At 35.8% G+C, this 14,049-nt stretch overlaps 1 protein-coding gene across 2 annotated transcripts; it reads left to right on the forward strand.

The window, feature by feature from the left end:
- Nucleotides 1-34: 34 nt before the first annotated feature.
- On the forward strand, nucleotides 35-14,032 carry grk5 (G protein-coupled receptor kinase 5). Of its 2 annotated transcripts, none has more exons than XM_082158050.1 (16): nucleotides 35-271; nucleotides 1,892-1,990; nucleotides 2,182-2,294; nucleotides 2,669-2,746; nucleotides 3,714-3,811; nucleotides 3,899-3,991; nucleotides 4,082-4,145; nucleotides 4,259-4,399; nucleotides 6,993-7,183; nucleotides 7,329-7,366; nucleotides 7,922-8,011; nucleotides 10,767-10,975; nucleotides 11,105-11,245; nucleotides 11,321-11,458; nucleotides 11,546-11,722; nucleotides 13,731-14,032. In XM_082158050.1, the coding sequence occupies exons 1-16, from the start codon at nucleotides 220-222 to the stop codon at nucleotides 13,785-13,787; spliced, it is 1,779 nt and encodes a 592-aa protein (XP_082014176.1). In that variant the 5' UTR covers nucleotides 35-219; the 3' UTR covers nucleotides 13,788-14,032. The 2 variants fall into 2 exon arrangements, with proteins under 2 accessions (XP_082014176.1, XP_082014177.1); XM_082158051.1 differs by having other exon boundaries at nucleotides 13,736-14,032.
- Nucleotides 14,033-14,049: the final 17 nt, after the last annotated feature.

Below are 14,049 nucleotides of genomic sequence, written 5' to 3' on the forward strand. Positions count from 1 at the left end.
AACAAGATTGGCCAACACAAGAACAAGAAAGTTAAGTTGTCATCTGTCAGAGAAAGGCTTCACTCTGATAGCATGCACCGGAGATGTAAGTTATCTCAATTCAGTGCATTTCTACCTCACTAAATTTGTGATGATTCGGTGCACATTATAGGAGGAAAATCAGTTTTAAATGCAGAATTCCCAACTTTCAACTGACTTTCATCGGATTACACTGCAGAAATGGAGATTGAATCAATGGTTGCAAACAGTGCACTCATAAAAGCACGTGAAGGTAAGAATATTTATTCGCCTGTTTTTACTTACATGTGATAAAAATGGATTTGTAAGAAAAATCAGTATATAAAATACTGTTGTCATAACATATGTGCTGAGATAAAACATTTGAATGTGTTTTAACAGATTGTAGGAAAGGATTGTGAGTTGATTTGATTTGTTTCTTTGACATTAGTTAATGTGAAAAGTACAAAATTAATGAAACTGATTCAAACCTCAGACTTAAACAAACATTTTATGGGTAGTTGAAATGCTTTTGTGTAGCTGACATGTCCTGTGGTGTAACATTTAAAATAATTTTAAACAGTATTTTGTTGATTATTTAAAAATGATTATGCTTTTATGAGAGACTAAGCAATATAAGCATACTTTAAAAAAAATGTATTTCACTCACTGAGTGAAGACAAAACAGTAATAAAAAAACTCACATACTGGAACTTTGAACCTAATTTGATCCTAAAATCTTGATGTTTGTTTTAAAAAAGTTTAGATATACTTGTCAACTTAAGTATATATTCTATGCTTAAGGATTGCAAAGACTGTAATACCTATTAAAAAACAAAAACGCTGCGGAAAACATGTTTTAATGTTCGCTTTAGTTCCCTGTTCTTCAGTGGCTGTGAGTAAAAGAAACAGCTCATTCAACATATTTTCGTTTGTCCTGCGCCTCTAACCTGAAATACTCTGACCTCAAAACAAAACCAGACACACAAAGCCTTTGCGGGCCTTGCATCACAAACAGGTCTGACTTCTTTAGCTGCGGTTCACAGCCTGTCAGCAGTACCTGCTATTCCACTAATCTGACCTCTAAAAATAGCTTTAGTTGCTGTTTCAAAATAAGCAAAACCTGTCATGTTTTGTCAACTTCTCAAGTGTCTCCAGCACTAACTGCCCGAGTGAAGACTTTCTAGCATTATATGAAGCTATACTTTTTGCATGTTTAGGTTTTCTGAACAGTACAGGTGTGGCGTCTCAAATCTGATATCGGTCATCCTAGACCTAGAGCTTCATTCCTACTGCTATTTTTAGAGCAGGCTCGTATAGTAGAGGATGCCACGGATTCTCTGCAGTTTTACTGTCAACAAACCGTCATTCAAACATTTCACACACTTACAAACACACAAATGTGATTAATAAAGCATCTATTTTTACACACACACACGCAAACACACACATTTCTAGTACCTGCATTGCACATCTAACCTTTTATCAACATAACCTTGATAGAATAATAAACATAAATCCCTCTAGTCCTTCTGTGTTAGACTTAATGAGCTGCATCAACAGCATTTTATGATTTCTGAACATTTCAAGAGCACACAATATGGATTGTTAAAGTACTCTAAATGAGATTAAATAAATAAATACATGCATACATACATAAACCCAATTAATAAATGTACTTGATTAATGTGTAATTTCATGGAAACACAATTCCTGTGTTATTTCATGACCTCCAAATATCCGGTTTCAATAGTAACAATAATTTCTGAATGGACATCTAATGGACAATCATGCATTTCTGAACTTGATGGTTCATTTTTGGGTTCTTTAAAGCACCAGAATCGGGTTCTCACAAACTTTTGGAAACAGTTTTCCTCTTTCTTCCATTGTGCAGTAGGTAATGGTGCGAACCGCAAAGGAAGGAGTCGAAAATGGAAGGAATTTCTGCGTTTCCCGCACATAAACGAGTGCATACAGTTGGAGAAAAGCATTGGTGAGAAGGACAAAAGTTAGGGAATTGCTTTTTAAAATATTTTAATTGTGGACTTTATACACAGCAAATATGTCAATATTTGAAATGAATACTGTAAAGATAATATCCTCCTGTCATTTAAGATTTTTGCCTTTAATACCTGGAATGCACTGTATTGTTTTCCATAAATCGTGACTCATTCTGTTTTCCAGACCGAGACTATGACAGTCTGTGTGTGAAACAGCCCATCGGAAATCAGCTGTTCCGCCTTTTCTGTGCAACTAAATATGATCTGCAGCATTGCATTAACCTCTTGGATGAAACGGTATTATCTTTTGTCTAATACTGGGTTTCCCATACTGGGTTAGTGAGTTGATGAAAAGCTAATAATTAATTAAATTGAATGTAGCATTAAAATAAATAAATAGGCCTGTACAATTAATCAAAATAAAACTGAAATAGCAATATATCTTATTAAATAGTAATCACCAAATCAATTGTCCAATGTGTAACATTTGTAAATTTCACAAATGATTACAAAGAAATGGCAAGTAACACATTGAATTAAACATGACATTTTGAAGTTGAAAGACTTCAAACTTCGAAAAATCATTATTAAAGTGTATTTGTCAGGCTAACATTTCGTGAAATGCAGTTTGCTTGTTTATGTTAGTGAATGAATACTCTGTGCTCTTTCAGGTGGAATATGAGGTGACACCGGATGACAAGAGAAAGAACTTTGGCAAGCAACTCATCTCAAAATATCTCACCTCACAGGTCTTGAGACATGCTTTTATTCCTTCCTCTCCACTTCCAATCTGATAATCAAAACTTCATATCTGCAGTTAGAAAACCGTGCAAATTAGGGTTAGTGTTTCACACGAAAGAACCCGGCTAACAAAAATATTTTCCAAGAACGTTTTACCCATTAAGTTGAACGTATCAAAAGTATCTCTGAATGTTCAGAATGTTCAGAATGTTCCAACATTATTGGAACGTTACTTTCATGTATGATGTGTTTTAAAAAAATTTTTTATATCATTTATTTATAAACTTTTTCAAAGCATTAACAGAAAGTTTCATACAATTTAAGTTATGGCTTTTCCCCCCTTTATAACCCTTTCCGCCAAAATAATTAACCATACATTACATAAAGGTTAAGACAATAATAATACTCATAATAACAATTTAAATCAATTAAGATTTTTTTTATATATATATATTTAATAACAATAAGAAATATATATGTATACACAAATACATAGCCAATAATACAATTTCCTGACATATTCGTGGTCCGTACACAATTATAAAACAAAACTCCAATTGGTAATTAATATTTAACATTGATCAATAGGTGGGAGAGTCTTCATCTTCTCAAAATATGTAATCATGGGTTGCCAAGTCTTATAAAAGATTTGGACAGATCCTTTCATTAAATATTTAATTTCTCTAATTTTAAGTATGATACTAGATCACATAACCACATTGAGGCTTTAGGCGGGCCTGTTGACTTCCACTCCAATAATATTCTTCTTCTCGCTAATAAGGTGGTAAAAGCAATAACATTTTTTTACTTTATTTGTATGATGTGTTTTTGTGCTAACATTTTGAGAACATTATTAAAGACCAGATAACTTTGAAAGAACGTTCTATTAACGTTACTAGAGGAACGTTTGTTCATAAGGCTGCGAGAACCTTGTTAGCTGGGAAAGCGTTTTCATGACGTCATGCATGTGTTCAGTCTTCTAGGGTGCGGGAGATCGTCCACAGAGAACTCGAGGAGTGCAGCTGCGACCCGGAGCTGAAAGCTTCTGGAGATATCTTCAGCAAATGCCAAAAGTCAGTTCCATGATCAGTGCGTCTTTGTGCATGTGTGTCCGTGAGCATCGGTGTGTTGACCTGTTTGTCATTTATTGGGTCTTGTAGGGCGCTTCATGAGTATCTGAGCGGAGCTCCATTTGAAGAGTATCAGAAAAGCATGTACTTTGACCGATTCCTGCAGTGGAAGATGGTTGAGAGGTTAGTGTGGGCAAGATTGTGGGATTTTTCAATCATTTTAAAGCAATGCTGTTTGTGTATGTGAATGTGACATCGCTTTCATCCCCGCAGACGCCCAATCACCCGAAGTACATTTCGAGAATACCGTGTTTTGGGAAAGGGTGGGTTTGGAGAGGTAAGACCACAATATAGTCTTTCCACAATAGTAGAGATAATCATGCCCACAGAACCCTATATTAGAAATGAAGAGGAAAACGTGGGAAGGTAACATGAAGCCTCTCATTATAGGTTTGTGCGTGTCAGGTCCGGGCATCAGGGAAAATGTATGCATGTAAGAAACTGGAGAAGAAACGTGTTAAGAAGCAACGGGGGGAAGCCATGGCCCTCAACGAGAAGCAGATTCTAGAACGGCTCAACAGCAGATTTGTGGTGAGATTTATGATTATTATCAACAATCGTTTGACGTAAAACTTCACGCTTAAATGACTATTTCTGCTTGGGTGAAACTCACAAAACTGGTCAAGACACATCAAGGTCATATTTCACTCTGAAATCAAAAACATAAGATAGAAAGAAGATTATATCTATATATATATATATATATATATATATACTATATTGTATGTATGTGTGTGTATATAGACACATAAATCTATTAACATATATATATCATGGTAGTATATATTTTACAGTATAATGCAATTTTTAAAATATTTTTCAGGTAGTAAAAATTTATTTCTTTAAGCTAAACATAGTTTCTTTTTCTCTTATATACAGAACTGTGCAAAAGTCTTAGGCATGTTATTATTTTCACCCAAAAAATAAAGAAATGGTTTTAAGCCAGTTATGTATATCTTTTGCTGTAGTGTTTCATTAGGAAATATCAGATTACATTTCCGAACATTTATTTTGCCATAGCTGTAATAATCCAGTGAGATTTGTGTATGCACAAGGAGTCTGACAGCAGCCGGTATGATCTGATCTCACCATCATCGAGTCCGTCTGTGATTACATGAAGAAACAGAAAAAACTGAGAGAGACTAAATCCAGAAGAACTGCGGGAACGTCTCCGAGATGCTTGAAGAAACCTTCCTGCAAAGCTCCCTGAAAAACTATGAGCAAGTGTACCTGGACAAAAGCTGTTTAAAAAGCTCACACCAAATATTGATCTGATTTAGTTAAAGGAGCCATATGTAAGATTGTGGCCAAAACTGGTACTGCAATCACTTTCAAATGACTGTAGAGTGGTGTATCCCCTCCCCCTCCCCCCTGACTCGAGGTTGCCAGATAGGATGCAGGATCCAGCAGGAACGTAGGCTGCTACGTAGCTGTGGTAACTAGAGCAGAGCTGGCAACCCGGATGCCGAAACACTACTGACTTCGTGATTGGTAGATAGCCGGAGGGTGGAGCTTCAGGCCAAAACACAACATGACAACATCAACATCAGTTGAGGGCTGCAACTTCACTTTTTAAATGACAATATCCTGGCCGGACTACTGTTGTCAGTGATATAAGTATTTGAAATGAACATGATTTCTTAATGTCTAGTGACATATCAGGGCCATTTTATGATTAATTGAAATACATTTCTTACATACAGCTCCTTTATGTAAGGGTTAATGCCCTTCGAGGTGTCCATTGTCAGGTATTAATGGACGACGGCGAGGCGTGAACCGTCCGACGCGCAGCCACCTCCGCCGAAGTCCATTAATACCTGACAATGGACACCTCGAAGGGCATTAACCCGCTTATACCATGGGCACTTTCCAATTATACCATGGTCTGGGTGAATACTCGATTCTGATTGGCTGCAGGGTGTCCATTAAAAAGTGATAGAGGACACCTAGTAAAGGAGTTCTGGTGAAACTGACTGTTTACCGTTCAAAATTTATAAATAAATGTGCTGGCTACATCAGCTGTGAGTAACCATAGCAACAGGCAGTAAACTGAAGGGTTCTACGAGCTGAGCGGACTATAAATATCTCCGGTTGCTAAATAAACCGTCAGGCGTAACCAGGGAAACCAAGTTATTGTTTGTAAAAACTTTAGATTTCGATTGTAAAACTAATTAAAATATAAACTAATGTTTTAAAAATGTGTTATTTGGAAAGTGACCATGGTATAAGCGGGTTAATGCCCTTCGAGGTTCACGCCTCGCCGTCGTCCATTAATACCTGACAATGGACACCTCGTCGGGCATTAACCCTTACATAACATATTTTTAAAACATTAGTTTATATTTTAATTAGTTTTACAAACAATAACTTGGTTTCCCTGGATACGCCTGACGGTTTATTTAGCAACCGGAGATATTTATAGTCCGCTCAGCTCGTAGAACCCTTCAGTTTACTGCCTGTTGCTATGGTTACTCACAGCTGATGTAGCCAGCGCATTTATTTATTAATTTTGAACGGTAAACAGTCAGTTTCACCAGAACTCCTTTACTAGGTGTCCTCTAGCACTTTTTAATGGACACCCTGCAGCCAATCAGAATCGAGTATTCACCCAGACCATGGTATAATAGACGTTAATTGATAAATAAAATATATTTATGACATTATTTTTTGAAAGCATCCTCACTATACAGCATTTTAACACAAGTGCCTTAAACTTTTCACAGTACTGTAGCTTTGCAGGTCAGTTTCTTCAGAGATGTTGCCGCAGTTCTTCTGGATTTAGTTTGTCTCAGTTTTTTCAGTTTCTTCATGTAATCACAGACGGACTCGATGATGGTGAGATCAGATCATACCGGCTGTTGTCAGACTCCTTGTGCATGCACAAATCTCACTGGATTATTACAGTTATGGCAAAATGAATGTTTGTAGAAGTAAACTGATATTTCCTACTGAAACAATACAGCAAAAGATATAAATAACTGGCTTAAAACCCCTTTTTATTAATAAAAAATAAAGACTTTTGCACAGTACTGTATATGTTTACATCATAATTATATTTATTGCACTGTAAATGTGATGGGTTTTGTGTAAATTGGCTGTCTGTGTGTTTATTTGATTATGTCAGGTGAGTTTAGCATATGCTTACGAGTCAAAAGAGGCTCTTTGCCTGGTCCTGTCGCTGCTGAACGGAGGAGACCTGAGGTTTCACATCTATAACATGGGCACAGAGGGGCTCAACAAAGACAGAGTGCAGTTTTATGCTGCGGAGATCCTCTGCGGCCTGGACCATCTTCATAAAAAATCCATTGTTTATAGGTAGGCCATAAAACCGAGAGCCATTGTTTGACTTTTTAATGGGCTGGATGCAGTTACAGATTATATATAGCCACCAGACATACTTTCCAGAAATCGAATGCTTGCTTCGCTCATAATTACATGTGTTTTGTTTCATTTCAATCAGAGATTTAAAGCCAGAAAACATTCTACTGGATGATAATGGTATGTGCACTTCCTCATAAAAAAAAACAAAAAAAAAAACATTATAATTACTGCCCGTACAAGCTTTGTAACATTCACTTCAGGATCTCAAATTTCCTCTTACTTTCTATTTTTAGCATAATCAACTCTCATAATCTTCACCAGGAAACATTTCTCCAAAATTGCTTTTGTTATCATAAACAAGGAAATGAAAGCATGTCAAAGTGGGTCGCATAGAAAACTTTTACTTTTGTTGCTCAAAAAGTTTTTGGACTTAACGCTATCGCATAATATAAAGTGTGTTTATCTGCGCTTAAATTCGGAAAGATCTTTGTCAAATGTTTTGGTGAAAGTGTATATACAAATACACTTTGGGGCCATTATATGTAGAATTCCAGTTTCTTACATTTCATTTTAGACGACGCTTTGAATAAAGAACTCTTTTCAGGATTTTTTCCTCCCAGGTGTTCGGTAAGGAAGCCTGGATCAGGAAATAGTTCTCAGCCTAGAGAGGTTTAAAAACTGTGAAAAGTTCCTTTTCCTGTTAAATATTGATCCTTTCCCTGTATCTGACAGGTCACATTCGGATCTCTGATTTGGGACTCGCCGTAATCTTGCCAGAAGAAAGAGTCGTGAAGGGAAGAGTGGGAACTGTGGGTTACATGGGTATGAAAATCATCTTCATAGATATTCAACATAACAGCAGTTTTAGTAAATCGTATCAGACATTTAAAAATATTATATATACTACACCAATCAAAAGTTTGTGGTCAGTAAGATTTTTTTTAAAGAAGTATTTTATGCGCTTATTTATTTGAACACAAATACAGTAAAAACAGTCATATTGTGTAATAATATTAACATTTAAAATAACTGTTTTCTATTTGAATATATTGTAAAGTGTAATTTATTCCTGTGATCAAAGCTGAGTTTTCAGCATCATTACTCCAGTCTTCAGTGTCACATGATCCTTCAGAAATCATTCTAATATGATGATTTGCTGCTCAGGAAACTTTTCTTATTATCGTCAATGTTGAAAACAGTTGTGCTGCTTCATATTTAAACAATGATTAAAAATTATTTGATGATTTGATGAATAGAAAGTTTAGAAGAGCAGCATTTACTTGCAATAGAAATGTTTTGTAACATTATAAATGTCTTTACTGTCACTTTTGATTAATTGAATGTATCCTTGCTGAATAAATATATTAATATCTTTAAAAAAAAAAAATAATCTTACCGACCCCAAACCTTTGAACAGTAGTATATACTAGGGGTGGCACGGTTCACAAAACCCACGGTTCGGTTCGTATCACGGTTTTAGGGTCACGGTTTTCGGTTCTGTACGGTTCTTGTTGTTGTTTTTTCTTTTAATCTTTAACACTCCAAAAATGTACTTCAGCATATGATATATAGCTGAATTATCTAATTATTAATTTATTTATTTCATAAATGGGGTGTGTTTGCAAAACGCAGCTTCTCATTTCCCGTGGGCTGTGTCGGACAGTTATTTGTCACTACTTTTTGCCAGGGTTGATATTATGTCCCAGCACGGATGTACCAATACAAATAAATAAAACATTTCCAGTTAACTAGCAAAGTATTCGTTTCGTTCGTTTGTTAAATAAGAAGCAATCTAGCGCTGAAATGTGTTTTTTTTAATCAAGTGATCAAAGTGCTCGTTGCCGTTGCGATCAGTGGCGCTGATACAGTGTTCTCGTGGCTCGCGCACACACCGCAGCGGCCGCACATTCTTCACTCAGACGCGCGCTTCAGTCCGTTGAGGAGACTCTAGGCTACTCTATTCGTTCCGATGAAATCACAAAACAAAATTCATACAAATCTGTCCCTGCTTGATATACAACCGCTGATAAACATAATCGGTTTTGATGAAAAAGAAAAATATATACGAGTGCAGATTAGAACTCAGAACCTTTGACACGCTGGGCAAGTTCTGCCACTGGACCATTAAAGTACATACCGGTACGTGGAACAGTCGATCTATGTAGCCTATTTATTCACGTGAAAAAAATACATATAGCCTAGTGGAGTTGATCTCATTAAATGTCTAAGTAAACCCAGTGTACTATTTAAATCGATTGCTGGACATTGTAATGTTATTCTACATTTGTCTGATTTATGATTTAGCATTGTATTAGCAGTAGCACGGGCACAAGGCTACATTGCGCATGCGTCGAACCGTGCGAACCGCGCGACGCACACACGCACCGAACCGAGACAAGCGAACCGAACGGTTCGGATGTTTTTTCATGTACCGTGCCACCCCTAGTATATACAGTACAGGCCAAAAGTTTGGACACATTACTATTTTTAATGTTTTTGAAAGAAGTTTCTTCTGCTCATCAAGCCTGCATTTATTTGATCAAAAATACAGAAAAAAATGTAATATTGTGATATATTATTACAATTTAAAATAATTGGTTTTCAATTTATTATACTTTAAATTATCATTTATTTCTGTGATGCAAAGCTGAATTTTCAGCATCATTACTCCAGTCTATCACATGATCCTTTAGAAATCATTCTAATATGATGATTCATTATCAAAGTTGGAAACAGTTCTGCTGCTTAATATTTTTTCATAACCTGTGATACTTTTTTAGGATACTTTGATGAATAAAAAGTAAAAAAAAAAAGAAGAAAAAAAAAAGAAGCAAATGTTTCAAAAAATAGAAATCTTTTGTAACAACAATATACACTACTGGTCAGTAATTTGGGGTCAGTAATTTTTTTTCTTTCTTTTTTTGAAATAAATCAATACTTTTATTCAGCAAGGATGTGTTAAACTGATAAAAAGTGATAGTAAAAGAAGATTTTTTTTTATTTTGAATAAATGCAGTTCTTTTTAACCTTTTATTCATCAAATATATTAGGCAGCAGAACTGTGTCCAACACTCATAATAAATCAGAATATTAGAATGATTTCTAAAGGATCATGTGATAGACTGGATGTCACATGTGACACTGAAGACTGGAGTAATGATCCTGAAAATTCAGCTTTGCATCACAGAAATAAATGATAATTTAAAGTATAATAAATTGAAAACCAATTATTTTAAATTGTAATAATATATCACAATATTGCATTTTTTTCTGTATTTTTGATCAAATAAATGCAGGCTTGATGAGCAGAAGAAACACTTTTGGCCTGTACTGTATATCTTTTTAATTCAGCAAAAATGCAGAACGACAAATTCTACGATAGTGTATACATGCTTTACAGATTAATAAAAGATTATGAGAATGAGTTTGCTTGAATTTAAGATAATAATAACATGGGGATTTTTTAAAATTATTTTTAAAATAATGTCACAATGCAAAAAAAACCTCTTAATTTTCTTTATGCAAAATATATTGTTCTTAATTCTTTTTATATCCCTGATATTTCTCACATGGCCAGCACCAGAAGTCATCACAAACACATACTACAGTTTTAGTGCAGACTGGTGGGGCCTCGGGTGTCTAATCTACGAGATGACGGCCGGAAAACCTCCGTTCCGCGACCACAAGGAACGGCTGGCTAGACACGAGATGGAAAGAAGAGTTCTGGAGACGGTCGAGCAGTACGGGAATAAGTTCGACGAGGACACCTCATCCATCTGCAAAAGCGTGAGGCCACATTTTACAGCGCTCTGCTGAATACGTGCAATCTTCTTCTGATACGATCTGATCTAATCTAGGTCTTATTGTCCATTCAAAAGGAAGACTATACATTTTTCGAATTGCTTTTCAATTTAGCTCCTGGCTAAAAACCCAAAGGAGCGACTGGGTTGCAAGTTCAGGCAAGGAGCAGAGGCCATCAAAGGTCATTCGTTCTTTACGACCATCAACTTTACGAGACTTGAGGCTGGAAGGATGTCGCCACCTTTTGTCCCTGACGTGAGTGTCTTGTTTCTCACCTGAAATCAATCCCGTGATGTTCATTTTCTCATCAGATTTTCTTCTCTCCACCAGCCGAGAGCCGTTTACTGCGCGGACATCCTGGACATCGATCAGTTCTCCACGGTTAAAGGAGTGATCCTTGATCAGGTCGATGATAATTTCTACAGCAAGTTTAACACAGGTAGCGTGCCTGTGCCCTGGCAGAATGAGGTAGGGAAGAAACCTAGAGAAGAGCAATGTATATTTATGTTTCTGTTATATTAACTGTTCATATATGCATTTATAAAACTCATCTAGATGATTGAGACAGAGTGTTTCAAGGACCTGAATGTTTTTGGGCCACGTGGAACAAGAACACCCGATCTGGACCGTAGCATGGTGATCCCGCAGAACGGCTTGGAGACTCAGTTCTCCAATCATAGTCCTCCAGAATACACTCGACAAGGGCTGCTGAACAGAATCTTCAGGAGACGAGTAAGGAGCCCTTAAATGACAACATTGCACTTTATTACCCTATGACAGTGACTACCCTATGACTAACAGAATATTCCAGGTCATTTACAATTTAAAGTCGGCATGAAACGGAAGTTCCAGTCTTTTCTTCCCTGCTGTGATGTATATGCAAGTGAAACGTGTAGAAGCTTGTTTACGCCACAGAGTAAAAAATGTACAAAGGTAATTGCAAGGTTTTATCTCATAATTCTGACTTTTTTTCTTGCAACTGCGAGTTAACATCTCAGAATTGCATGGTACGAACTCGCAATTGTGAGAAAAAAGTCAGAATTACATGATATAGTCGCAATTGCGTGTGATAAAGTCAGAATTGCGTGATATAAACTTACAATTCCGAGTTATAAAGTCAGAATTATGAGATATGAACTTGCAATTGTGAGTTATAGTGAGATTTGCATGATATAAATTCGCAATTGTGCGTTATAAAGTCAGATTTGTAAGATATAAAATTGCAATTCTGAATAAAAGTATTTTTTCCCTCAGGATTGGACTTTATAACTCACAATTGCGAGTTTTGTGAGAAAAAATAATTGTGAGTTATACTTGAGTTCTGACTTTATAACACGCAAATGCAACTTTATATCACGCAATTCTGACTTTATAACACAATTATAACTTTAAATCTCGCAATTCTAACTTTATATCTCGGAATTGCAAGTTTGACTTGAGTTGGACTTTATAACAAGCAATTGTAACTTTATATCACGCAATTCTGACTTTATAACATGCAATTGCAAGTTTACATCATGCAATTCTGACTTTATACACATAATTGCAACTTTATATCATGTAATTCTGACTTTATTTCTCGCAATTGCGATTTTATTGAGAAAAAATCTGAATTGCGAGATGTAAACTCGCACTTGTGAGATTAAAAGTCGCAATTATATTTTAAATTGTTTTATTCAGTGGCTGAAACAAGCTTCCATAGAAACGGCTTCTCCGACAAGAACATTTTTCAGGGCCAGATTTGATTTTGTCCATCTGGACTTCACTGGATGGTTTGCTATTAGTGGATATCATGTGAGTGACAGGTTGTCCTCAGAGAGAAAAGAGAAAAGATCAGAGAAAACATGTCACTGCAAGAGGGAGGGGAAAGTTATTTTGATTACTAGGCTCCAAAAATAGCTCTCCAATTGTCAATGAAATGACAAATATGTTGAAGATTCACAGATAGGTTGTCAATTTATTCACAAGCATTTCCCACATAAAAGCAGGTTATGTATCGTAATGGAAAATCTCATCTATTCACCAGTTTAAACAGGCTAGCCTCTGGCATTTATGCATATTAAGCATACTAAGGCGGTTTGCATATTTCAGCTTTACCACATTGAATGAATAACTTAACTATTGAACGTTAACAAGGTACTTGAAGCACTGAGGTGTGTGTAATGGGCTATAAATACATTTCCTAGAGATCCCACAATTACCATGTTGACATTGGTCTTTAACTTAGTTAGCCTGCTAACAACCGCAAAAATAATTTACTTGTGTTTAAAACGACTTTCAGCTAAATTATTACCTAAAGCACTTACAAAAGATCCGCTCATAAATACATACACATTAAAGTATAACATTTCTGCGAATACTATTTCAACCGTTTCCAACCACGCAGCTTTCTGGTTGGTTAACGCGTCGAATTCGTCAAAAACGTTTTGCGAATTTGCGTTGGAAAATCTTTCGTGGATTCTATTTTAATGACTTTATTAAAATCTCCAAACAACGGTAAACCGCACATCAAGTCATAATTTTACCCTGATAATCAATCGAGTCCGTGAGTTATATTAGAAATCAGTCTGGATCTGATGCGTGAATAAATCTTGTGAATCGGATCAACCGATTCATCAAAAAGATCCAATTGAAAAAGAACGGTTATCAATAACCTGAAATATTAATGTAATTTACATATAAAATGCAATGTGCGTATGACAATAAAAACTACTTTTATTTTGTATCTCTATTGTTGTAGCACAGGGGTCAGGAGGCTGAACCAATATATCGCTCCTCATCTGCAGAAGAGCTGTAAGGACTGGAAAAAAGCTAATGTACTTTTTGAATTTTTTTAAGAAACGATGGCTTCATCACTGGAGAGGTTATTCAGAGACATTGTTTAAATGATATTGGAAAGATATTGTGTAAATTTACTGTCACAAACCCTTCCATCTGCAGGGTTTGGGAATACGTTTTCTTACTTTCATATTACAAAAAAAAAAAGATGTAAGATGCTTTGTATGCTCAGTTTGTAAATAAAAGAGAAAATCATTGTGAAAATTGTGTGTTTGGTTGTT

Source organism: Leuciscus leuciscus (genome assembly GCF_965113295.1).
Source record: "Leuciscus leuciscus genome assembly, chromosome: 24".
NCBI lineage: Eukaryota > Metazoa > Chordata > Actinopteri > Cypriniformes > Leuciscidae > Leuciscus > Leuciscus leuciscus.